General features: G+C 39.3%; 1 protein-coding gene across 26 annotated transcripts in view; it reads left to right on the forward strand.

Moving 5' to 3' along the window:
- The window catches only part of LOC121528118 (ankyrin-3-like), a 252631-nt gene extending 227438 nt beyond the window's left edge, over nt 1-25193 (forward strand). For 21 of the 26 annotated variants that reach the window (XM_041815302.1, XM_041815297.1, XM_041815295.1 and 18 more), the window contains 10 exons: nt 2186-2260; nt 7365-7496; nt 7647-7790; nt 16430-17114; nt 17220-17412; nt 19337-19420; nt 20406-20489; nt 20926-21165; nt 21794-21865; nt 23778-25193. In XM_041815302.1, coding sequence (XP_041671236.1) covers nt 2186-2260; nt 7365-7496; nt 7647-7790; nt 16430-17114; nt 17220-17412; nt 19337-19420; nt 20406-20489; nt 20926-21165; nt 21794-21841 — 1685 coding nt within the window. In that variant the 3' untranslated portion in view covers nt 21842-21865; nt 23778-25193. The remainder of the gene's footprint in view (nt 1-2185; nt 2261-7364; nt 7497-7646; nt 7791-16429; nt 17115-17219; nt 17413-19336; nt 19421-20405; nt 20490-20925; nt 21166-21793; nt 21866-23777) is intronic. The other 5 variants (XM_041815299.1, XM_041815308.1, XM_041815305.1 and 2 more) reach the window with 5 other exon arrangements.
- The last annotated feature ends 234 nt before the right edge of the window (nt 25194-25427 follow it).

The following is a 25427-nucleotide window of genomic DNA, read 5'->3' on the forward strand; positions in this document are numbered from 1 at the left end:
AATCTTTGTCCATGTCTCCTAAAGTAAACCTGTCCACTTGTCATTTATCTGGCTGCATGTTACTGACATTTTGTATATTTGGTACCTGCATACAGCCTTAGCTACCTGCAGTGCCATCTAGTGGTATCCTCCAGTGACATGTATAGTAGTCGAGTTTGAGAGAATTACAGTCATGATGCAGCTGGTTGTGATGCAAAAACAAGGTTAAAAAGCAAGTATATCTCCAGCCTCAGTATGCATCCCTGCGATCGTGGAGTCTTATAACCTACCATACACATTCTCACTTTCACTTCACACTCCAAATCAAGCTAGCCAAGCCTTGCACTTTACCACCACTCACCCTTTTCATCCTCAACATGATTAGGACCAACAGGAGATATGTTTGGGTGGGGACTACAGCCTCGTGATTGTTTTGGTCTGCTTGCCTGGTTTGTAGATATCATTTGGTGGAACTTTTTGATCTCTGAAGACACTGTGAAAACAATTCGTTGGCGAAACTTGACAATCATATGAATTTCAGCTGGAATAGTGTAGTTGTATAGTCTTTACTTGGAGTTGAACAGCTGGAATAGATTTGATTTCAAGTTAAAGCCTTGAATTGCTTTTGTCAGTGGAAGGGAATGTTGCTTGATGGTAGATTGTTTGTGGTTAGTGATGTGGTAGAAAACTCTTTAACTCTCTGAACCTTTTCTACTAATACTTTAACAACTTAACATTTAATTTTGTATCTGTAATGTGTTTCAACTTTTCTGGCCACACAGATCCTCATGCTTTTTTATCTTTGCATTCAGCTGACCTCCTTAAATAGTGCAAGTAGTATCACTATAGAAGAAACTATAAGCAAAGACAGTATATCTAATTTCAGATAGATGTAGTCCTCATCAGGCTAGCCTAATAAAGACTTTATTAATGTACCTTTAAAGGACAGTACTAGAGTCTATTTCTCATTGTTTATTGGTTAATGGCAAGGAAATAACAATAACCCCTATGGGTGGTTTCACAGATGCTGGTTAGCACCAAATGTTTTTTTCAGTCCAGAGTTATCATAATTTTTGACAAATCCCTGATTTTAATACAGACATAGCTTTAAAGTCAATTTATAAAAAATACTTTTATCGCAAGTCAGCAACAATAACCGAGCAAAAGTACACCTCAGGGCCAAACAGTAAAAATTAAGTTGTGTTAGAAAACAAAAATAGCTATTTCGGCTCCATTTTTTGAGTCAGTAGAACACATTTCTTGTTTTTAGTAAACAGTAGCGTTTTCCCAGAATGCCTTTAGGCATTAGGCACTTTTGCACCATGGGTGAAGTTACCCACTCAGTTAGATAAGCCCCAGCTGTGGGGACCAACTTTAGCATAGCAAGGATGACACACTGAACTCTGTGGATGAGCACTTACTTGGTCAAAGTGCACCTCACAGTCTTTGGAAATTGTGGTGGATGAGAAACATTATGTATTTTAACTTGAGTCAAACTCTAAAATATCATTTCCAGTACTTAAAAACTTTGATGCAATCAGTTATGACAGATATTTTGAGTGTTTTCAACTAGTTCAGTGTTAATTTAATACTTCTGAATTTTTTACAAATGCACCGATGCATCGGTTTAGCATCAGTGTCAGCAGATATCGGCCCTGTTGACAAACCTCAGCAATCTGCAAATAATGTTGCATAAACATAACCTTGCAAAGCAGATGGATATGCCCGTTTCTGTGTAGATAGATATAGATATCTTTTTCTCAGAATATTTCAGTATTCTTTGAAGACATCATGGAATGAGTGAGGATAGTCTGGCCAGAAATACTTTTTCTACCAGTGTGACCTGGGACAGTGAGCTAAAGTTAGTCTTTGTGTTCCTCCAGTCACCAACGCTGCAGCATTTAGCATTGAAACAATGTAAGAAAAAAGGCAAAAAGTGAAATGATAGACGGTCTAATTAATTAGGTATTCTTCAAGTGGGTTTTTAGTAGGTAATGGTATGAGCACTAATGGGAAAACAGACAAACTTTCAGTTCACAATCCCAACCTATGTATTTTCTAAGTTTAATATCATTGAACCCCTCTGATGGAGTATCATAGGAGCATTTGTGTATCTTTTCTTCAGGGCTTTTTTTCATTGGGGATTGTTGTTGGATTGTCCCATTCTAACTTTGTGTCTCCTGCCCCTCCCTGCACCCTCACACAGGCCCTCAGAGTCCCTGTGAGAGAACAGACCTCCGCATGGCGATAGTAGCCGACCACCTTGGACTCAGCTGGACTGGTGAGTCTGCGTTGTTCTCAACATTTCATGCTTGAAACGCTTTCCTACAAAGGAAGAGGGTGCAATAATAATGTTTTAGGTTGTTTTTTCAACAGTAATTAATTGGATTTGGCATTGCTAGGATTACTGCCCGTATAATGATTTAACATCTGGCCATTCCCCCACACTCTTAGCCAACCATGCAATGTTGCCATAATAATGCCTTAATAATGCAATTGAGCCCGTAAAAACCTTCAAATCAGGCTGTCAAACTCTACCCACGCTTTTAAAAGGGTACCATCTAAAGTGTGTGTAGGCTGTCATTCATCCAGGTTATGGTTAATCCAAATCTTGGTCGAAAGGGCAACTGGACATGATTGAGGGTCTTTCAAGAACCTCCATCGAGGCTATTATTTTGATGATCCATAGCCCTGAAAGTACCAAACCTTAGGGCAGGCGTATGGACAGGAATGAATCAAGAAAGAAGTGCACACTGTATTGTTCAAATATGTAGGCAATGTTTCATTTTTCCAATGTTTTTGCACAATTTAGGCAGTGTGAAGCTGTTTGCCTACAATTTTTGATTACTGAAAACCAAAAATTACCCAATATTGGGTGTCTGGAACTTCTTGGTATCAAATAAGGTATCCTTAACATTGGATTCAAAAGCTAATATGATAAAGAAGTTTTGTAGTTTCACTCTAGCAGCTACTAAATAACAAAAATGTGGTGTTGTAGTTGAAATGTAACAATAAAAAAACATTAAAACTGTAATACATGCATCCTTTAGGCATTTCATTAAGCTTCTAGGGCAGTGGGGGCCACACTAGGCCCACCACAGCCTCCCATCCGGCCCCCAGAGCATCACCAAATTCAGAGCATGTGCAGAGGAAAAGATTAGAACAACTAAAACAATTGTGAATGTCAAAATAATTCTGTTTCATCCTTCTTTTTTTTCTTCAGAAAATCACGTGTCAGCTGTTACTAGCAAATATGATGCATGTTAAACATGAATTCATCAGTCCATTCCTGATCGAACTCCCATTTTTAGTCAACTTTTGGCTTCAGCTAAAATATCTCAGTCGCCCCCTTGTGGCCAGCTGTGATGAATAGGACTGGTCTCACTGTTAGAGCCTAACAATTACATACATTTGAAAGAAAATTAAAATATTTAAACAAAAATATGTTAAAGAGACAATTTTTTAAGATTTCTTTAGTTTTTTTAAGAGATCGGTCCCCAAAGTGCCTGTATAGGAAAAAGCTGGCCCTTGTCCATAAGTAGCTGATGATCCCTGGTCTAAGGCATGATTGTTTTGTGCCATGCCCAAGCCTGATTATTCCCTCTTGATTTAGAATTTTTTTCTCATATCTTGACTCCTAAGTATAACTTTTCATCCTAAATATTGACCTTTTTGATTCAAGTTTTAATTTTTTTTGTCTCATCTTTTGACCTTTTAAACTCATGGACTTTATGTAGTACTTTAACAATGAAAAAATCATGATTTTTAACTTTTGAAAATTATGTATTATCAATGTTATGTTTTTTCCCTATAATTTGTTACTAGTGAAGATGAGGTTAGGCCCTCAGGTTAGACCCAAATTCAAAATTCGGCCCCTGCTGTGATTGAGTCGGATGTCCCCGCCTTAGACCAACTGGCAACTGGCAGACGGGAACAGTGCCCAGGCTTGGCATATTTGTGAACTGGACTGTAGGGTCAGGTGTACTCAGATTCAGGCCAGAATCCTCAATGTGAAACCACCATTGAAGATTAGATTTTAGATATAATAAACAGTTAAAGATCTAACTTTCCCCCTCTACACCCTTAGAAATACAGAACACTCTAATCAGTTTCCCCTTGATTCAGCATCCATCAAGATAAAGGCTGTATTTATGAAAGAATTCAATATTCAGTCTCTTAAAAAAAGGTCTATGAGGTATGTCTTGCGTCAAACAGGAGTTATGATGAATTTTAACACCTATGGGAATGAGAGCAGCACTGATCCAGCTTTTTAAACTGTTGGTTTAGCAGTGTTTGTTGCCATCTGGTGGACATGCAGTGTAAATGGTCTGAGCAGTGCTGCAGTGTTGTTTATGGTCTCATTCATGATCATAGCTCTGACACAACATAAAAGTAACAACATGTTAAAACCTTGAACTGATTTGCCATTTTGCTGTTAAAGCAGACACATGCATTGCTCATGATAAAACAATAATAATAATGGTGGCTCAGATAAACATTATTAACTTTTATATCCAAGTAGCTTTAATTGTAATCCATGTCTATGTCCTGGATTTTTTAGTTTAAGGAGGTTTAGGAGGCATTAAGATGATTTTATTTCTATGATGCACTTGAGTAGATAAGGGTGTGGCCGCTGCAGCTGAGTCCAAGCCTGACCGCCTGCACTGCAGCACCATCCCAAGTGTCTGCATGTGTCTGAGTGGGCGTTACCCGGTATTTGTGTGTGCAGCCCGAGCAGGACAAAGCAGTCATAGATCTTAAATGTGTGTTAGAGTGTGAGTATTAAAGTTGTGTAGTGAGTGCTCATAAGAGAAAAAGTCATCTCATCCATATTTAATGGGCGTTCCTGTTGCAGAGCTGCAGTGAGCGAGTCGATCCGCTGAACATTATGTTCTCAGGGTTTAAATTTATAACCAGTTTATAACCAGTACTTCTCTGCACCAGAGGAATGTCTCTGATCCATTAGGCTGAGGCTGTTTGATACTGTGCTTGCAGTTTTAGTCATGCAACCAGCAAGAAGGAAATAAATTATAATTTAAGTGTTGATATTACTCATTAAAACCAAAATATTTTTTTAAGATCAAACACTAATGGAAGATTAACAAAAACTGATACCTGCTTGAATGTTTTGTCATGAGAGCTTGACTTCCAGGGCTTTCTGGATACAGGGCCAGTGATTTCCATAGTAATTAGATAATTATCAGAATTATTAGAGTGAAAAAAATGTGCGAATGCCATCTATTACACCTCATATAGGATAATTTGATTATTTCTCTGCCTTCTACTGTCAGGGCATTTATTTTTTTATTTTTTTATTTAAGGTTTATTTGTTAGGGAAAGGCACAATAAACATAGACAACTGAGAACAGGCATCCCATGCAAGTATCATAGTGTTTGTAGCGAATGCTAATTTGCAGGTTGAGGAGCAAGTCCATTTAAGCATTTAAACACAAACTTTACATTGTGGAAATTAATAAAATAGATAAAACTTAAGATCTTGTATTTGTTTAAAACATGACAGTGATGGTGTCTAATTTGTTTTTTTATCCAGGATTTTCAGTTCTGAAATTCTCAGTGTTTCAGAAATCAGTTCTTCTTTTAAAATGTGTACTTGCTGATAGCCTTGATTCACATGGGTCACCTCTTCAGGTCTGTAAATCTGTAATGTCTGATGTCCTGAATAATTCTGGAAGATTTCCATCCCTGATTATTAGTACAGCCACAAATAGTTCGACAGCTACCAGAACTCTGCAAGGACATTTCAGAAAATCTAACTCATAACTTATGATTGTTAATATAACTAAGCTCAGTGGGCCGGCACCCTTAGGGGGGCACCAAAGATCTTGGGAGAGGGGGGCCTGAGGTTTTTAAAGATCAGGATTAAAAATATAATGTATTAGGGCCAACCTGAAAAAAATAAAAAAATAAAGAGAATCTGTTCATTTTTTAGTAAAAAGGTAAGCATTCTTAGCAAAAATAAATCACATTTTTGAGATTAAAAACTTGTATATTTACAAGAAAACAAACTAAGGATTTCAGAGTTTAAAAAGTTGGGAAATTACAGTAAAAAATTCTGAGATTAAAAGTCTCAAATTATGGCAATAGAATAGAAGTTTTTAAAATCCTACATTTACTACAATGTTAAGCCAAAAATTCGCAAGAAACCAACCTGAAAATAGAGTTTGGATTTTTTATTTTATGATCTCAAACATAGTATGTTTTGGTTCACTTACATTTGCAACTTTTAAAGTCAAATAATTCAATTTTTTCATGTAAATTAATGCTGTCTTAATCTTGAGAGTTTTTTCTTAAAAATGATGAAATCCTCTTTTGTGGCCCTAATAAACCATCATAATAGTGGATAGTTGATACACAGATCCTCTATTGAGAACTACTAGTGGTGTATATATCCCTGTCATGATGGGATTTTGTCAATGAAACAAATAAAATTGATGTTTACTTTTCCAAGTGGGTCCTGGGGGGCTTAGCTCTTCTTAAATAGGAGTATGGGGGCCCTAAGGAAGAAAGGTTGGGGACCACTGATTTAGCTCAACATATTACTGAAATGTGATTTCAGATTTTTCACATTTGTGGGCTGGAGCCGATCGCAGCAGTGACAGGGCTGGCATACATCCACACCTAAAGACAGCGCTAACCACTTCACCACCATGAATTGCCTATGAATAAATAGCAATATTTATTTTTTGTAAACTTTATTTTATTAAATGTAAGAACTAAGAAAAGGAAAAAATACAGAACAAGAAATAAAATACAAGCAGACCATGAAGTTAAATAATTATTAAAGAAATGTGCAGAACAGGCTAAAGAAACACATTTGGGCTTATGGAGTGGCCCTCCTGAGTGAAAATTTGAACTCAGGAGAAAAAAAAAAAAGGTAAAAAATGAAATAGGCAATAATGTCAGATGATAAATAGACTGTTGTTCTTTACTGGTCTAACAAAAAATATTTACTTTGTTTCTTACTTTGTTTGTGCAGTTTCCTATATGAATCAGTAAGTTTTTCCAACAATTACAAAAAAAGCTAATTGTTGAAAAATATAAATAAATGTTAAGAAAAGATTTCAAACAACTAAAAACAAGCCACATTATCAAACGATGAAGTGGGCACATGCAGAGGTAATTAGAATAGTATAGGACTGTTTCAGTTTTGCTTTTTTTTAAGTGAACGAGTGACTTACAGAATAATGCACTTTAATTGATAATGACCCCAAGTGCTTTTCCTTTCTAGCATGTTTATTACTTAGTAGAAATGATACTTCCAAACCTAAAGGTGTTAGTGTGAAATCTGACCAAATGAGAAACCAAAAATCTGCATTCTGCTGGTTCCTAAAACTGTTTTTTCTGTGTTTGGGTTGTTGCTGCAGAGCTGGCCAGGGAGCTGGATTTCTCTGTGGACGAGATCAACTTCATCAGAGTGGAGAACCCCAACTCCCTGACAGCACAGAGCTTCATGCTCCTAAAGAAATGGGTGCACAGGGACGGTAAAAATGCCACAAGTAAGCAGTGTGTCCCAGTAAAAGAGAGACGTTGATAAAGCTGTCTTGTTTATATCCTCTTCTCCTGTTACTCTCATTGGCTTTTGGAGATTTAATCTAAAATGCTGTAAATGTTCATGCAAATAAAGTTTTCTCTCTCTCTCTTTGTAGCGGACGCTTTAACCGCGGTGCTGACTAAGATCAATCGGTTGGATATTGTGACTTTGCTGGAAGGGCCCATATTTGACTACGGTAACATTTCAGGCACACGCTGCTTTGCCGATGATAACGCAGTATTCCCGGATCAGTCCGATGGTAAAGTGTAGCCCACCCTAGCTGAACTCTCAGTCTATCTCTCAGTCTATCCCCTCACCCTTCTTCACTTCCTTTCTCAGCCAGATAGTCAGACCTGACTGTGTGAGCAAACATATAACCAATCAGGCTTGACCAAACGATGGACGATAATCAAATTGGAACCAAAGTGACTTAATGCTCGAGCAGGCTCATTACAGAGCTCATTACAGTTAACAGACCATCAGGTAGCTGTAGCTTTAGAGTCGTCTAGTCACCCCAGTTAGACTGGTAGTGTCCAAAAATGGGCGGCTTATTCAAATTTAACTGAAATATTGATGACAGATTTTTTTTTAGCCATTATTGATAACCTTATTAAAACTTAGGCTCAATTTGTACCATTTTGGGTGCATGACACTTTTAAATGTGTGACTGTTTCAAAAGCATGATCCTGAAGTGAATGTAACCCTCTGATGAACTGGTGTTTCTGTCCCATGTGATAATGTATTGATGATCTTCATTATAAGATAACTGATGATACATTTTTCAGATGGGTTGTGGCACTGGTTCATGATTTGGTTTAATAATAGTCATGTTAATGTGAATGCTACAAGTTAAAGCCCCCCATTTGTTAACTTGTGTTATTTGCTGACAGTAAAAAAATATAATTATACCAATTTATAATTATAGCATGCTCGCTTCAAGCAGAATGGCAAACCTTCCTCTCCTTCTAACTTTCTGTCTCTTCTTCACAATGAAATTTAAATGTGGCAGCCACAGATTTTCTAATTCTGAAAAGAAAAGAGGGACATTTCAGAAGTTTGATATCATCAAGGCTTTTCCTGCATCATCAGGGTCAAAAATACTGTGTTTAGCCTCAGAATGAAATTTGAGAAGGATATTAAAAACATGTAAGGATACCAGATCTGACAAATCAAGGTAAATAACCCATTAGGATAGGTTCAAGTCATTATACAACAGATACTGGGCTCACAATACAGTGTAATGATTATGTAACAGCGGTTTTCTTTTGTCAGTTAACAAAATCAAACTGACTACTGTGTCAAAGGCAATAGTGGAAAAAAATGTCAATGTCCATACAAAAAGAATTTCTTTAGTGTTGATTCAAGAAAGTTTTCTTACAAACTGTCGTTCAACACAACCCTGACCGTGCTCTGGATGTCCTTGCACAATACCAGGGACATTGGAAAATAGTATAATCAAAGTCCAAACCTTTAGGACAGAGTCAGCGGTGGATGTGGTGAGTAAAATCTCTCTAGGGTACTGTCAGGGCTGGAAGTAGGGCAGTCACAAGCCCGTGGTCGAGCAGTGGATGTCCCAAGGGCCTGAAAATCGGCCTGCAATCTCCAGGTGTATCACCAGGTGTGAAACAGGGTTAATTTCGTTGACTGAAACCATGACTAAAAATGTTCGTCGATATCCTTTTTTTCCATGAGAAAGCCTTGACTAAGACGAACTAAAATTAGATCTTTGATGACTAAAACTAACTAAAAGTAAGTTAACTTTTCACCAAGATGACTAAAACTAGACTAAAATGTTATGTAGTTTCATCGGATGTTCAAAATGTTTCTTGACTGTGGATCAGTCTGTCAAAATACAATGCATCTGTATCTCTTCTGCCTCTCACTTGTAGAAAGCAGGGACCCCAGATTTGGCAGAGTGCATAGAACACACTACCATGATTTGGTACCAGATTTAGGCAAGAGAATAAATGCTTGGACTAAAAGTTGAGACTAAAATGTGTGGACTTAACTAGACTAAAATGTTTTTGAGTTTTCATCGACTAGAACTAGACTTAAACTATAAAGGGTAGAAATTAACAATCAATCATCAATTAAAGTTTCTGATCAGAAAGGAAACAGTGATAGTGTTAGCCAGGACAGCTAAGACAAACTTCTGAAACGTGCCTTACCTGACTAGGTTTCTGAACGTCATTTTAGCACAAAGATCAAATTTACCGTTGCTTTCATTTACAGTGGAGCAAAGGTGATCTTTTTGCAAGGATGATGTAAACTGAAACCAACGTTTAACCAATGAACTAAATGAATAAAATGCATGGCTGTTGCTTTGTGCCAGACGCTGCCTGCTCCGATGTTCTCGGCCTTTAATGATACACTTTTAACACTATTCAAATGGGCGGGGCCTTTTCAACCTGTCACAGAGTTCTCATTTGTGAAGCACAGATTGTATGTTTAATAAAAAATGCTCGATACAGTAATGCACTCACAGACGGGTTGAAAATGAAACGCCTCTTTTCGAAGTGTGCAGTGTATAATAATGCTTCTGTGTCACTGCTGTTAGCTGTACTGTACCTGTCATCTCCCGGGTTCCTCCGAGCCTCCCAGCCTCTACGCTCCACTGTAGCTTCTCCTGCTTTGAGACCAGCAGACTGCCCGCTTCCTCTTCCTGCTCCTCCTCCTCCTCCTCCTCTCACCTCCTCTTGCTTCTGAGTGACTAACTCCTACAGCAATGAAAGCTTTACCATCTCTGAGCAACATTAACCAAATAACCTCAACCAATGACTGCCTTTTTTCTAACTCCAGCTGCTTCTGGATGAAGTGGTTGCATCTTCTTTTTCCCCTTAACTGCTGAGCTGAAGCTAGAATAACACCAGTAACACGACAGTGCCCTCTGCTGGTACTAACAGCTGTACAAGGAGCTAGCAGGCTTAAAATCATTACACATATCTTGTGCCTCTGCAGCTTTTAATAGGATTTGAAGTTACATTAACCTAAACCATACAGCTTCTTTAACTGGACCATTAGAGTAGCATTCAATGAGAAGAAGATCATAACAGCATTACAGGGAATGTGTAGATTATAAGAAGAATATGAATCCTGTGTTTAGAAAGTTACAGTACCTGGTGAGTTTTAAGAGCTACTTGATTGTATTTTAATCAAACATATTTAGAGTTAACTTTTCTAAAGAAAGTAGATGTAATCAAATTTCCAAATATTTTCTCAAACTGTTCAGCACAAAAATTACAGGTGTGAGTCCTTGTTTAAAGTCTCGGTCTGTGTCCTGAGTCCATATCACTTGAAAGCAGATGGTTTGGTTCTTTTGTGTTGACTCTATGCTGTAGCATACACCTTAGGTCCATGTAGACCTGAACCCTACACAGGTTGAACCCCATCCAGCCATGGAAGCCATTAGATTGACTATTTGAGCAACTGGACCCCAGATCTGTATAGGGGCCTGGAAAGTATGTGCATAATGAATAAAATCATGTTAGATCTTGCTTTACTTAAGGCTGTCCATTACTGCCACTGTAGCTTTTCTCACAGTGCCATTGCAAGCTGACATCATTAGTCAGCTGGCGTGGGGCAGGTCAACACTCAGGACTGAAGCCACATGGGAGAGCCTAACATAAAACAGTACACTGGCATTGGAAATGCTGAAAACTTAAGGGATTTATGGACAATAGGTCACTTTTTCACTGTGGTTCCAGCTACATAGATCCAGGAGCTTTAGGTGAAAATATTTTTTCACCTGAAGATAGAACAGCTTTGTTAGCTTTGCTCATGGTGAACCGGCTCCTGTTTCTCTTGCAGTAAGACTGTTGAGGGAAGCAGTGGATCACTGTTGCCTTGGACTGACCAGAGATAGCCCACAGATAGTGATCTGTTTTCGCAGTGTGTTCTTGTTTTGTGGTAGTAGGAACAATAGGTATTTGCAGGTTCACTGGTGAAGGGGCACTTGGAAGGTGTCGTCCACAAATATGTCACAATATGTCGAATGATGTAGACCACAAGTGATAGGTCTGCTGGGTTTGACTGGTGACTGTCAGTCTTTTAGTACTGTCTACAGGCATGCTGAGTGTACTCTCATCCGAGATAAATGGCAATACAACTGGTCAGATCTACTCGCCAGTATCCAAAAGAGTCAGGCAAACATTTCTGCATACATGACTCTCATACAGACAGGCAGACATGGTTCTGGTTCTGGTTCTGGTTCTGGCTCCATTCTGGAGTCTCTGAATCTTCGTGCTTTCTGGCAAACCAGCCCAAGTTCACACCAGTTTAACCAAAGAGGGATGATGTTACTCCACATTATTCAGGCTGTTTCTTGAGTTTATTTGTAATTTGATCTGGCGTTTGGGTGAACCCAGCCTTTCGCCATCTCTTCCGCAAGTTCAGAATGACTTACTCATCCTTGTACTCTCCAGCTTCACCTGGAATTCTGTTGATGCCTGGATTGCAACCAAACATTTTGACCACTTTTTTTTTTCCATTTTCCATCCATCCTTGCAACTTTGGACATGACAAGCTGATTATTGATGTCAAGGTTCATCACCAACTTTTTTTTGGTTCCAGCTGAGAACCAACTTTTCAGGTTCTGCAACAGTTTGTTTTTTTTTTGTTTTTTTTTGTTTTTTTTTTTCTGTTTGAATGTGCCAGGCGGTTCAAGATTAGGTTTCCCGAACACTGCCAGTCCTAAAGGGCTATTAGTGATCATACTTCCCAACTCCTTCAGAGTGTTTTTCCTTCTTTGCAGTACCTGTGATATAATCAACTGCTGCTCAATATTTATCAGGTCCAATTCCAATGTAAAAATCCCAGTTTCATTTGCAATGGTTTCCAGTACAAACAAGCAGGAAATGTGGTGATGGGATTGGGAGCATATTGGTATATATCATGCTTTCCTGAAAGGAAAGGGTAGCTAATGCTGAAAGGCAGCATTAGCTACCCAATCTAGTCCCAAACCCACCAGTTGTGAAACATGGCCATATGGAACCAGGACACAGTGGTTATGAAGTATCTAGATAAATATTTCCTGAAAGTGTTAGCTTCTATGGAAATTTTAGTGTAAAGGCTGCAGTATTTATCAAGTCCTGCCTGTTAAGCATTCCATCTTCCCATCTTACTTCCTCTTAGATTCACTACTAAAATCAAATTCATCTCAATTCACTGAAGAGGTCCCAAAATTTGTCCCTTTTTAAGTCAGAGCTACTACCTATCATGACCCTTTCCTCGGCCTTTACTTGAATGGTTGTTCTTTTTTCTGCTGGTGACGAAGAGGTCTATTCTTGCTTATTGACTGAGATAAGCAATCCCATGACTCTGATGTGCAACATCTTTGCTTCTGCAGCTTCTGAAACATTACGCCTTCATCGACCACATTTTCATTACTGTGTGCATCCATCTGTCTCTCCTGTTTGTCTCTTCGTCACGTCTGGTCTAACGGTTCTTCTGTTTTTGTCTTGTGTCTCTTGTGAGTTGTGTTGTAGCTCTAGAGCTTCTTAGGTCTCACACGCTCCCTCTGTTTCCTAAAAAAAAGTCTGCCCCCCTCCATCGTCCTGCTCCCCCCTCCACTACCTCCTCCTCCTCTGCTTCCTTTAACCCCAGCCATGTCACCGCCTCCTCTCTCCCTTCCCTTCCTGTCGCTTGCTCTTCCTCTTCTGTCTTTGACTTCTCGAGTGCTCCTTCAACACCTCCAGTTTACGTCCTACCTGTCGCTCCCATTCTGCCTCACCTCACTTCTCTGACTTACTCTCCTCCTCTCCCCTCCTCCCCCCGAAGCCCTTTTACCTGCTCTTCGTTCTTTTCTTCTGCAGATATTCCTCACCACCGCTCTCTTTCTTCCCTTTGTCGCCCCTCCTCCTCTTTCTTACCCTCTAATTCTCCTCTTGTTCTTCATCCTCCTCCTAGAGCTGCCTTTCGTACACTTGTAAAACCACGTTTCCCTCCTCCCCCTCCTCCTCTGACATCCCATACTTCTCCCTCTTCATCATTAGCATGTGCCTCCTCTCCTACTCCTACTCTACTTCCTCCAACTCCTTCCCCTGCTTCCTCTCCTCTCCCAGCTAATTCTTCCCCACTTCCCTGTCCCTCCTTTCCTCCTCTAGCACATCAAACTCCTTCCTCCTCACCCATTTCTTCCTCCCCTCCACCCTCTCCCCTCCCTCCTGGTGTCCCATCTTACTTTAAGCGGGATCGTTCGGTCCCTGAAGTCTACATTTAAACAACTGCTGTTGCTCTGCTCCCCTCTAATTTTTGTGAAAATTAACAAAACTAACATGTCTGAGTTCAGCTTTAAACTGTGTTGGTGCTTTTCAGTCAGCATAATTATGAGGAAAATGAGCTGAAACAGGCTTAAAGTGGCCCCGTTATTGATTTTATCACTTGCATTTCAGTCGTAACCTTAAGTCTGAGGTCAAAAATGAAGTGCGTTTATGAAAGGCTTGCCTGATTTGCAGATTCAACTTTGCAGGTGACATTAAGAGCAAGTCGATATTCAAAATGAAAAATGAGTCTGTTTTATGTGAACTGTCTGTCTTACGTCTTAAATTCTGTCTTTATATTCTGTTTCCATCTCTTTGTATTATGCTCATGAGTCTATTTTGTGGTGCTGTTTCAAAAGTCACACAGGAGTCTCCCTATGTTTGAGAAATGTGCTTTATTAAGAAGGAATATCCCTACAGTGCAGTGTTTATTTGGTCTCATAAAGGCAACAGAACAAGCTGGAAAAATGCCACATTTTTATAGGCCTAATTTACAAATGCTGAGCAGTATTATTTTTGATATGCAGTAGCATTAATTAACTGTGGTGTGATTTAAGTTCTAAATAACACTGCACTGCAGTGTCTTTTCCATTAAAGAACTTGCAGACAGCTCAGCTGACATGTCAAAAATGATCTGTATCTTGCAACACAAAGATTTCCCTGTTTTACTGCTCAATTTAGCTATTTTTACTACCTTTTCTATCCATAGCAAGTGCTTTTTTCCATAATAAAGTTAACGTGATTACTTTCAGTGTACTAGTTTTGTAATCCAAACATGAACTGATGCACTTTTAGCTTTAGAAAGTGCATTTTATTAAGAAAAATGTAAACTTTTTTGAGAAAATATCCGTCAACCTTAACGCTTAGGGGTCGACAGTCACGCAGCGTGATTTCATCATCTGCTATTTTTCTCCCATGATAGCATGAAAACAAAGCCACATTTTGCATTGCAATTACGTAGTGTGGGAAACGTGATCTTTAAGTGTTTTTTTTACATATTTGTTTGATGTCAGACCGAGTAAAACAGGAAATATGATCATTTAAATTCTATATAAAAATTAATGATGCACATAGGGGACAGTGGACAATACTGTAAAGGTCTGGCACTGGTATTTTCTTTTTTAAATTTCAGCATAAAAAAAGACTATGTTATTTTAGATAACGTTTTTTAACAATTTTGGAGGTCCTATATCTAATAGACTAAATTAATCTTTAAAAATGTAGTTTTCTTTTCATATAGTTAAGGTGGTGCAGAAAAAAAAGATACCAAACATGAGCATGGTAAACGTATTCTGAGTGGTTTATATTGTCAAAAGAAAAGCGTTATAAAATGGCAAAATAGCTCGTGCATCTTTAAGAGTTAACTGGATTAGTTAAGGTCTTCACAAACTGGGTCCATAATTTTCAGATACATTTTTCTTCGGATCCAAGCTTGAATTTCCTTTTTTAATGTAAAACGGACTCAGTGTGCAAAGGCTTTTACTCAAAGAAAAAAAAATAACACAAACTCCAGAAAAGTGAAAATGCTCTCACATTAACATTTGACTTCTGTGAGTTATTTTGTACATGCACTCCTCCATATTCCCTAATATATAACTGTGGTAAACTTTGTATTTTTCATAAAAAGCACTTTAAAGCTGTCTCCTACCTGCTAGACATGGTTTCAGGCTATCTTGTGATATCATTTCACTTTCATTTTTTCCATTCCTTATAGCTTTTCTATCCATAGCAAGTTGTTGTTCTTGTGGTTAAGGTAATGCCATTGCTTTTGATGTACCAGGGTTTTTTTAAAGAAGAAATTAAAGTTGTGATTCTCTCCAAACAAAAAGTGAAATACCATTAACTTATCTGGACTAATTACAAAGTAAAAGAACAACAGTTTCTCGAGAAAATCCCTTATCTTAATTGTTAACTTTAACTGGATTATTTGCACAAAGAAAGCAATTTAACATGGAATCCTGAAAAGTTTAAATCGTTTTGTGTTAACCAGGAAACACTGGACTTCTCTGTCATTTTGTACATGCACTCCTGCATATTTCTTAAACTTTAACAGTGTTAGACTCTGTATTTCATACAATAAGGATTTTTGAAGAAGTCATCTACCTCCAAATCATGGTTTGAGAGCACACTGGTGTAGCAGTGCAGCACTCTTTTGATTAATAACTCTAAAAGTCAACATCTTAAAATGCATCTCTTAGCATCCATTTGATTCCAAAATCAAGACATTGTTAGGACACACTGTCAATATGGACTTTTAAACTTGTGTATCAAGAGTAATTGAAAAAATTAGATTATTCTCCAGTGGCTACAAGTAGATGTTTTGGCAGCCCTTGCAAAATTGAAACCATTACGAGTTGCAAAGCAAACTTCAGTAGGTAATATACTGTAGAAGTTGTGGTCACAGCTTGCTCTGCTGCCCCCAAGTGGCCAAAGTGTCTTAAAGCAGCTTTAAAGTGCATTCAGGTTACACTTGTGTGACTTTTGAACATTTGCTACCCTCAAATGTTAGAAGTGTTTCTCATATCATCACCATCATTCTACCTCCCCATCCCTCCCTCCTTTCCTCCCACTTCTCCTTTCTCCCCCTTTCCTCTTTGAACCCCTCACCCTCTAATCCTTTACTCCTGCCATCCAACCCCAGGATACCAAAATATAGATCTGGAGCTGAAAACCCCCTCAGACCTGAACTACGAGCCCCCCACCCCGCTGCGCTCCGACGACTTCTTTAGTGAGGGCGATGTTAGCGTAGACTACCCTAGCAAGAACACGCTAACTAGACCTAGCGACCTCTCCCTCACTCAGACCACCAGTACCTCCAGCAGCGAGCCCGTCACGGTTGCCCCAGCCCCTGGCTCCAGTGCCACAGTGCCCCCTATTGCTGGAGCAGAAGACACAGCCATGACCACTGAAGTGAAACGGATACTTAAGGAAGAAAAGATAGAGCTAGCTTCTTACGACACACCAGAAAATGACAGAAGGGTGGTAGAACAATCAGGAAAGGGAGCAGACAGGCATGATGAGGCTTTAGAGAAAGATATTTTGAGGCAAGAGGTAGAGAACCAAAAAGAAGAAGCAGCTACTGGACATGAAAATGGGAGGCAGGAAGAGGAAGAAGAAGAGATGACCCAGGAGAGGCTGCAGAGTCTGCTGGAGGATATAAAGCTGGAGGGAGGCTTGGAGGATGAGGAGATGACGGAGGAGAGGGTTAATGCAATCCTCGAACAAGTACGGCAAGCAGAGAAAGACATGTGTTCAGTTCCAGGGTGGAGAAATGAAACGTCCGGAGCATTCAGCGAGTCAGCAAGCGCTGTCGCTGAGGAGGGCAGGTAGGGTCTGATTGAATTTTCAAGGCTTGTTCCAGAACCTAGATTTACACATCAAAGTTTTCTGTGAGGCCAGCGTTTTTATAGCAACCTCAATATATTCTGCAGCCCTGACAGCCTGGCTGATTCATTGGAGCAGCCCCCAGCTCAGGCCGAGAAACAGAACGGAGGTCACAGCGAAGCATCGAGGGAAGGAAAAGAAAAGGAAGCAAAAAGGAAAGGATACCAAGAGGACAGCAGCACAGCGGGACCGAGCAGAGGGCAGGAGGAGGGAGGAGAAAGGTCCCAGCACAAAGTCCAGGTGAGAATCTTTTGCATTTGCATTTTTTATGTTTTCCTTTACTTTGGAACAAAAAGAAACCCTCTGGAATATTTCACCATTTTATATTTAATAATGTGCCTGACAGTAGTAGTGGTATTAGCCTCCAGGATTTCCATGAGCGCTGAATGGACTGGGAAAGAAATTCAGCCCAGGACTTTGAGATGGACAACCCCAATGCCAGGGAGAGTGCTTTGAGTACTCGAAATGTGCACAGAAGAAAGAGTGCCGTGAAGAAGCAAAGAGAGGAACAGTTGTGTGGTTTCCCATGGTTTGCACACAGTTGGTCGATCTGTCTGTCCCCCTCCCACGTGCAGCCCAATGAGAAACAGCCTGTCCCACAGTTACAGCAAGACTGACATTTTTTCTCCTTGTCTGGCCCACTGGCCCACCAGGGAAATCCCTGGCCTCCATACGTCAGTCCACCTTTGGTGCTTAGAGCTTGGAGTGCCACCGATGGGTGTAGCTGCTCCACGTAATTTAGTGAGTTTCAGGTAAAAATAGGCCAAAAAAATCAATGCTGGCTCAATTGTAGGCTGTATAAAAAACTTGGAAGTATTTTAAGCTCAAACTAGTTATTTCAGCTCAGTTATCAGTTCAACAGATGACACACTGTTTCCATAAAGGAAACACATCATGCTGACCATAGAGCTACAGCCATAAACCAACCTGGATGACAAATTTCCATTCAGCACTTTTGGTTGGGGTCAGTTTCGCTAATTTATCTCCAGAGAGCTAAAGAAGGTCTGTAAAACACCATTATTCAGTAAGTCAGGGCACTCTGGATGGGGAGTGATGCCGGCTGCAGGTGTCTGTGAGCAAACGAACCCTGCTGATAACATAACCTCCTTGGCGGAGGTAATAAGCAACACTGTATACAAAAATTAGAGAAAGATCAGAGGTCCTATGTTACTACATAAGCCAATGAAGCTTAGTTAGCTTTAGCAAATGTAGCTAAATCTAACGTAACTACGTATAGAATGTACCTATATACCTATGTAGCTTACATACATCTTTTTGGCTTAGCTTGGCCTTAGCTACGTAGCTTCATTAGCATAGATTGCACAGCTGACGTAGCTACATGAGCTATGCTTGCTGTTTTAGAATGTTTCATGAAGGATAAGCTTTTCCTGAAAGCAGATTACTCAGATTTATTAACCATTTTTCAGGGCAGGTTTTCAACTTTTGGTATCCTAGCCTTTACCCTAACCCCAAATGGAAGCTTAATCTGATTTTATTTTGAAAGTTTTAGTGTGTATTTCCACTCTGAAAGAGACGCTGTCTGAGATAAACAGTCTGCATCCAGGCCCTTCTCATAATAGTGCCAAACATAGAGGCTTCCTGGGTGAAAAAGAAAATGCTTAAAAACTTTCCAGTACTGTGTACAACTGGGCCAGCATTTTTTTCCTTAAACTAGCTAATTTACACAGAGCAGCTATACCCTTCTGCTACGCTGTGTAGCCTAGCTTCTCCAAGCACGTCCTGTTTGAAGGGCTCACTGAAATCACTGGAGGGTAATGGCACTACTAAAGCCACGTACCTTATACAATCCAACTTCAAGAAATACAGAAATAAAACTTTTAAAAAGTTGCATCCCCTAAAGAATATTTGTTACTGATAAAATTTTATAAGTTGAAATGGGCCGTTCTTGTATGCTTAAACTTAGGCTGTATTTTGATAGATCAATAGGTGAAAAGAGGGGAAAGAGATGTGCCAGATATTGCTTTGTTAGGCCTCTGTCCCACAATAGGGACACTTTCGTGTGAACATATTCATTTTAATTTAAGCATTGCTCCAGTTTTACCCTATCTTCAGCAGTATCAATGCCCTGATAAAGTCAGAAATTAAAGACACAAACACAGTGATGCATTAGGATCATTAACTGCTGCTGGGCTGCTGTTGTCAGGGGGTTGTTAGAGCTGCTGAGTCCGACTCTGACGAGGAGGCCACAGTCACCACCAGGGTGTTCCGCCGACGGGTCATACTCAAGGTGTGTGAGGCTCGGTGTGTGGATGGATCGAGGCAGAGTGAAGTTTGCATCAGCTCTGCAAGTGTGTGCTGAAGGAGTTAGAAAGATACACACTGGATGGCTTGTTTGTGTTTTTATAAAGCAAAAGAAGAAGAGTGTGTTTCCTTTAACATGTAGGATTATTCCAGATATACTTTTAGAAGACATTAAGAAGGCATTAATGTGTTTTGAAGGAAGTGCCACTTACTGCTTGTTGATGTGAGCCAATACATGATCGGACGTGCTGCTTGGTGTTTGTGTTGTGTGTTTGTTTCCATACAAGATATTAAACTTAGGCAATTTAGTTTCCAATAACCCAAAATATAATGTTCATTTTTGTGGAAAACTAATGAAATTGTGCCCAGTTTTGAGTGTCTCTACATTTGTATGCTTTTTTTAATGAATGATATGAAGCAAGATTTGCTCTTCTGCATGATTTTGTTTAAAGGGTTCTGCAGTTTTCAGCTGAAATTTTGAAGCTTTTCATGATTTGCAGTGATTAACATGATTTTACCCAATGCATAAATATCAATATGTTTCTATGATAACATTTTTTAAAAGCATAAATCACAGATTTTATATGATGATGCCAATTGTGTTTCTTTTTAAAACAGAGAATGTTTAATCCAGATGCAGATATGCAAAGAGCCAGGCATGCATCACACACAAACCCTGTCAATGATTTCAGTTTTGGGACTTGTTTTGTGCATCCTATAATTTGAATCGTGAAATTGAAAAAAAAGAACACAAAACGTATTTTCTTTTAACAAGAATTTATGGGTTTTTTTCGAGTGGTGCAGTCACAAATCTGTCTGCCTGATTTAACAGATGGAAGCACATCTGATGGAAATGTTCTTTTCTCCTTAACAAGCAGATGATTTTCTCTCTGAACATTTAATCTCTTGAACCTTTCCCCACCCTGTAACTTCTCTTTCACCTTTCACTCATCTTGTGAACTCCATCTCAGGGCGAGGAGGCCAAAAACATTCCTGGAGAGTCTGTGACAGAGGAGCAGTTCACAGATGAAGACGGGAATCTGGTCACCAGAAAAGTAACCTTCTTCACCCTTGTGTTTTCTGTAGCATCATTCCCTGTAGCTAACACTAGGGCTGAGCTCTTTACACATGTTCAAATGAGATTTGGGTAGGATAACCACTAACGGTATTATGATTATCGATCACAGCATCACAGCATGGTTAATACCTTTAGTTGAGTCATATTAAAGTTTAAGATTATAGTATTGTGACTAGTTTTACTGATTTCCTTACAGAAAAAATATCAAGATATATATCATCTATTTACATTTAGCTAAGAACTATTTATTTATGATTTCTAGTCCATTAGCCCAGCCCTAGTTTACATGCATGCACACTGGAAAGCATTTTACACACCAACTCCTATTCCCACTATCCTCCTTTCCTTTTCTTCATTATTTTCATCCATGAACATTCCCCATCCTCCTCATGGCAAACGTCTGCCCCCTACAGGTGATCAGAAAGGTGGTGCGTCGTGTTTACAACTCCGAGGAAAGAAGGGAAAGTGAGAGCGACACTCTCGCAGAAGAAGCAGCTGGTGTTGGTGTTGTTGTAGGAGCGGGCGCTGCTCCTCCTGCAGGAGGCGCAGCAGGAGGAGCCTCGGGGGGGAAGGGCAAGAAGAGAGGGAAACGCTCCCGACAGGGCAACAAGGCTGAGCGGTCTGGAGAGGAGGCCCAGAGGGGGAAATCTGAGGTTAAAAAGAAACAACCGCCTGGTGTAGTTTACTGAGCTTTCCTGATCCACTCACACCTGCATGAAGCTGTAGTAGTGTGTAGATAATAAATCAAATCACTCAGAGTGAGTCTCGGCTCAGATTTTAAACCGTTAGATCAGTGTTTCGTTAGGCTAATGTTGAATTGTTAAATTTCCTCATTAATCTGAGATGTGTTATGAAAGTAGAAGTAGAGTAGCAGAGTCGTTCACGAGGCCGCCCTGCCTGTTTACACCGTTTGCATCCGTATGGTTTTTCCTGTGCCGTGATTTAAAGTTGTACTACTCCTAGCTCACTGGTTGGTCTTGAGATTAACTAACACAAAATGTTTCAACTAATATAGAATATTGTTTTTCTCCATTCTAACATGTCTTGATGACAGCATGTGTGATTTCGACTATGTAGTGATTTTAACGCCCTTTTTCTCTCCTTTAAACTTTTCCTTCTTCCAGCACGCTGCCTGAGATCCGCTGATGTTCAGTAGTTTATCTCCACTAACACAAACACTTTATATCTTTCATTAGCAGTTGATGAACTTTTATTTTTGTGTCTCCACCCCTCCTTTTCTGTTGGTTCTCTCTTGGTGAACTTCACTCTCGCCCTGCAAAGCCTGGAGACAGTGCCACCAAGAAACAAGGAAAGAAGAGTCAGTCATAACATTAGAGCTCTCAACTAAACCAGGTAAGACACAAATGACTTCCATCAAGTGTAGAAGTCAAGTTATGTCAGTGAATGAAGCCAAAATAGGGAAAAAGCTTAGAATTATGCTCCTGAAATTGATTCTAGCACCCAGACTGATGCAGCAAGCAAACATCACTATATAGGGATGTTAGCTTAACAACAGAAAAAAAAAGATCTTGCCATGGATAACAAAACTAAAGAGGACAGAAATAGAGTTAACTGAAGCTACCTCCCAGCTCCAATACATGGTTTAACTATGCATCAAAGTGCTGATTCTGTAAAATACAGCATTTTTTCAACTATACATAAATTAAGAAATGTGTAGGAGTGAATATACAAAATGTCTCACTGAAGTCAGCATTCTCTTTTTAAGCAGCTTAATTATTGTTAACAAATAAGCTCAAAGATTTTATTTAAAAAACTGCGTTGTTATGCTTATATTTTGTTACTTGTACTGTCTTAAGCTAAGGGTCATTTACTTCCTGTTTGGATGAAAAAACTGCTTTTATTTTGACAGAAACTGAGGGACTTCCGGTTAATCAGAAGTCGTGACATTTGCTTAGCCACTGATAAAAATAACTTGCCAGCAGTAGAGAAGCTGAAGAAAAAAAAAAAAAGTTAATTGCTCAATATGACAAGATCAAGGAATGCATGTACAAAATGCCTGAATGATGTCCAGTGAAGAACTCCTGGTAAATTAAAGTAATGACACTAGCTCAACCACAGAAAAAAAGAATTTGCTGCAGATGAAAATTGTAAAAGTTAACAGTAAAAGCGAAATTTTGATTTTCAAAGAGCGGAGACTTCTGTTGACTTGACTTGACTTATCTCCAGTTTTTGATGTGAAATAAATAAGACATCAAAAGCACAGCTGTGCCCTTATTTCCCATCACTGTGAGAGTAAGTAGACACTACAGTGAGTAGTAGCTGTAGTCCTGTATGTTAGCTTTACTATAGTGCATCTAAAATGACATAATAGCACACAATTAGTGCAATTTGAAAAATATAATGTGTTAGTTTAATCTAAGGGTGCCCAAACCGTGGCCCGGTGGCCAAATGTGTCCCACGGTCCAATTTTGATTGGCTCGCAGCGAATTCTCGAAATAAAATGAAAAACAGCCCACATTTGAACATGAAGCATGTGCTTGACTGTTTCGTACTTCATACTTTCAGCACAAGGCAGTTCTACCATGCTAATTCTGTAAACAAACATTTTGACAACAAGAATTTATTGATGTGTTTTTTGTGCGGCTAAATTGACACTATCCAAGGTTTAAATACTGGCAACCGAAAACTCCCTGATGGGTCATGGCAACAAATGGCAGTACCAGTAGTATTTCAGAGGTGGAGCCAGTGGTAGTTAAGGCCAAACAGGCCCCCCTGAAATCTGATTGGCCTCCCTATAAACCTGGAAATATTGTCCATTTGCCTTGTCATCCATTAAATTGAGCATATAGCATTAATTCAGGTTTTCATGCTGTCTTTTTAAAACCGCTCTTTTCTGGCCGCGCCCTGTTGCTCTCTCTAGAAGCTGCTCTTGGGACTCTCCTCCACCCCAGCTTCTCTTTAATTCTGCTTCTGACTTGATCAATGTCATTCTGTTGTCACTGATGCCTACTCTGCTCTAAGCTGTTGCTGCTTTCTGAATGAACTAGCTATTTAGGCATACACAATCACATATGCATGTATATCTTAACCTTCATTATTTTGTTTTTTAAAACTTTCCTATACCTCACTTTGTGGATATTAAAGCGACCCAAACATCCTTGTATATTTCTGTATGTGTTTGCCTTTTTTTTGTTTTTTTAACCACTTTTGTCATCACAGTTTTGTTCCAGTGATATCTACTTAGCTAATCTATTAACTGTACCTCAGGTATTAACATTTTCTTTTTTAAATCTTTCCTCTCCAGGTCCACTGACGTCCACCTGTGACACCACACTCACATCCTGGGAGGAAAAACGGACTGGAAGCCACGTCATCTCAGCCAAATCGTGTCTGAAGCTTTCACTTTGCAACGCATGATTTTCAGCAAGACAACGCAAAAACTAAAGAGTTCATTTTCTTTGATTTCGCATGAGCATGTCACTCAAACTCACTCACCGTTGGAAACAACGTGGAAGGACACGCATGGACGTGATCTGGAACTTTCTTAACTTTGACGGAAGGAAAGGCGCCTCTGACCAAAGATGGCACAAAACAGGAAATCAGAAAAGAAAAAAAAAACAGGAATACATGTGCTTCAGTCTCTCAGACACTCGCCTTATGTGGTCTAATTTTTCCTCCTGGATCCACAGCGATGGGGTGCACCATGTGGTTGTTTTTTAAAAAAATGAAATATAATAATTAATGGGTGATTTTGTTGTATATAAATGACACTGTATAAAATCTAAAAAAAAGAATCAGTAGCTTCACAGATTGTTTATGCACTGATTTGCGTTGAAGCTTTGCAGAGTCGGTGCGTTTGTATCGAGAGGTCGACACTGTCTGCGCAGCCTTGAGTGCGTGACCTGATGCGCTTCCACAGGAAAATAAAAAAGGAACAAAAAAGCGAATGGAGAGATGAAAAACTGCTTGATTTTAAAACAAAAGGACATTTCTTTAAAGCCAACTTCCGCTCTGTTCTGCGTCTTCAGAGAAAAGATATTTTGCTGCATGTGACGTCACTTTATTTTTAACGCCTTCCTTTATTTGGCTCCTGATTCAAAGCACTGTAAACAATAAGAGAAGGCTTTCATGGTACTTCTGTCTGTGTGAGCACTCATAATAACCAAAACATCTGTCTTCTGTGACTGTTTCTATTTGATTTTTACAGAAATGAAATCATACACTCCACAGGGAACTTCACTCGTACGCCGTCGGACTAAAACTGCTAGCAGCCCCCTCGTGTGTTTGTGTGAGCGTGTGCGTGAGCGTGTGGCATCAGATAAAACTGTCTTCATTCATACTGGAAGTGTACGTCAAAGCTTTTAGTTTTGCTGTGGTTTTAAAAAGGGGACTGTTTTTATTTTGATTGTTTGATTACTTTTATTTCATTGAAAGCCTGTAATAATAACGTGAGAACAGAGAGTCTCTTTTTTAGCCCCAGATCTACTCCTTTTTACAAACTTAATCACTAAATCACAGTATTGATCACAAGCTCTTCATTTTCTCCTCCTGTCTCTATCTTTATTTCTCTCTGTTTATCTTTTTTCATACAAAACCACCCAAAGCATCCATCGTTGATGATAAATCTGGTACCAACATGTATGACGAACCAACATAGCCTACACTGGATGATCCAAGTAATAATTATTTAAGCAGAAAAATAAATTGTGTTTAAAACGAACCTGTGTGAGTCTGTCTGGTTTCTCCTTGTTCAATGTGTTTAAAAAGTGTCATGGTTTTAGTCTAAGTCTCTTCTCCATACAAGGCAGACCTTTCAGACCACTGACTTAAAAGTCACATATGTCACCCCTTTAAGTCAAGGGTGCCAATAATTTTGTCCGGTCCTTTTTTGAGTTTTGTGTAAAATTATGTAAATTTTGGGCTTTTCTTCTGCTTTTTTGTGTTGTTCCAATGC

This window comes from Cheilinus undulatus, linkage group 20 (assembly GCF_018320785.1).
Source record: "Cheilinus undulatus linkage group 20, ASM1832078v1, whole genome shotgun sequence".
Classification (NCBI taxonomy): domain Eukaryota; kingdom Metazoa; phylum Chordata; class Actinopteri; order Labriformes; family Labridae; genus Cheilinus; species Cheilinus undulatus.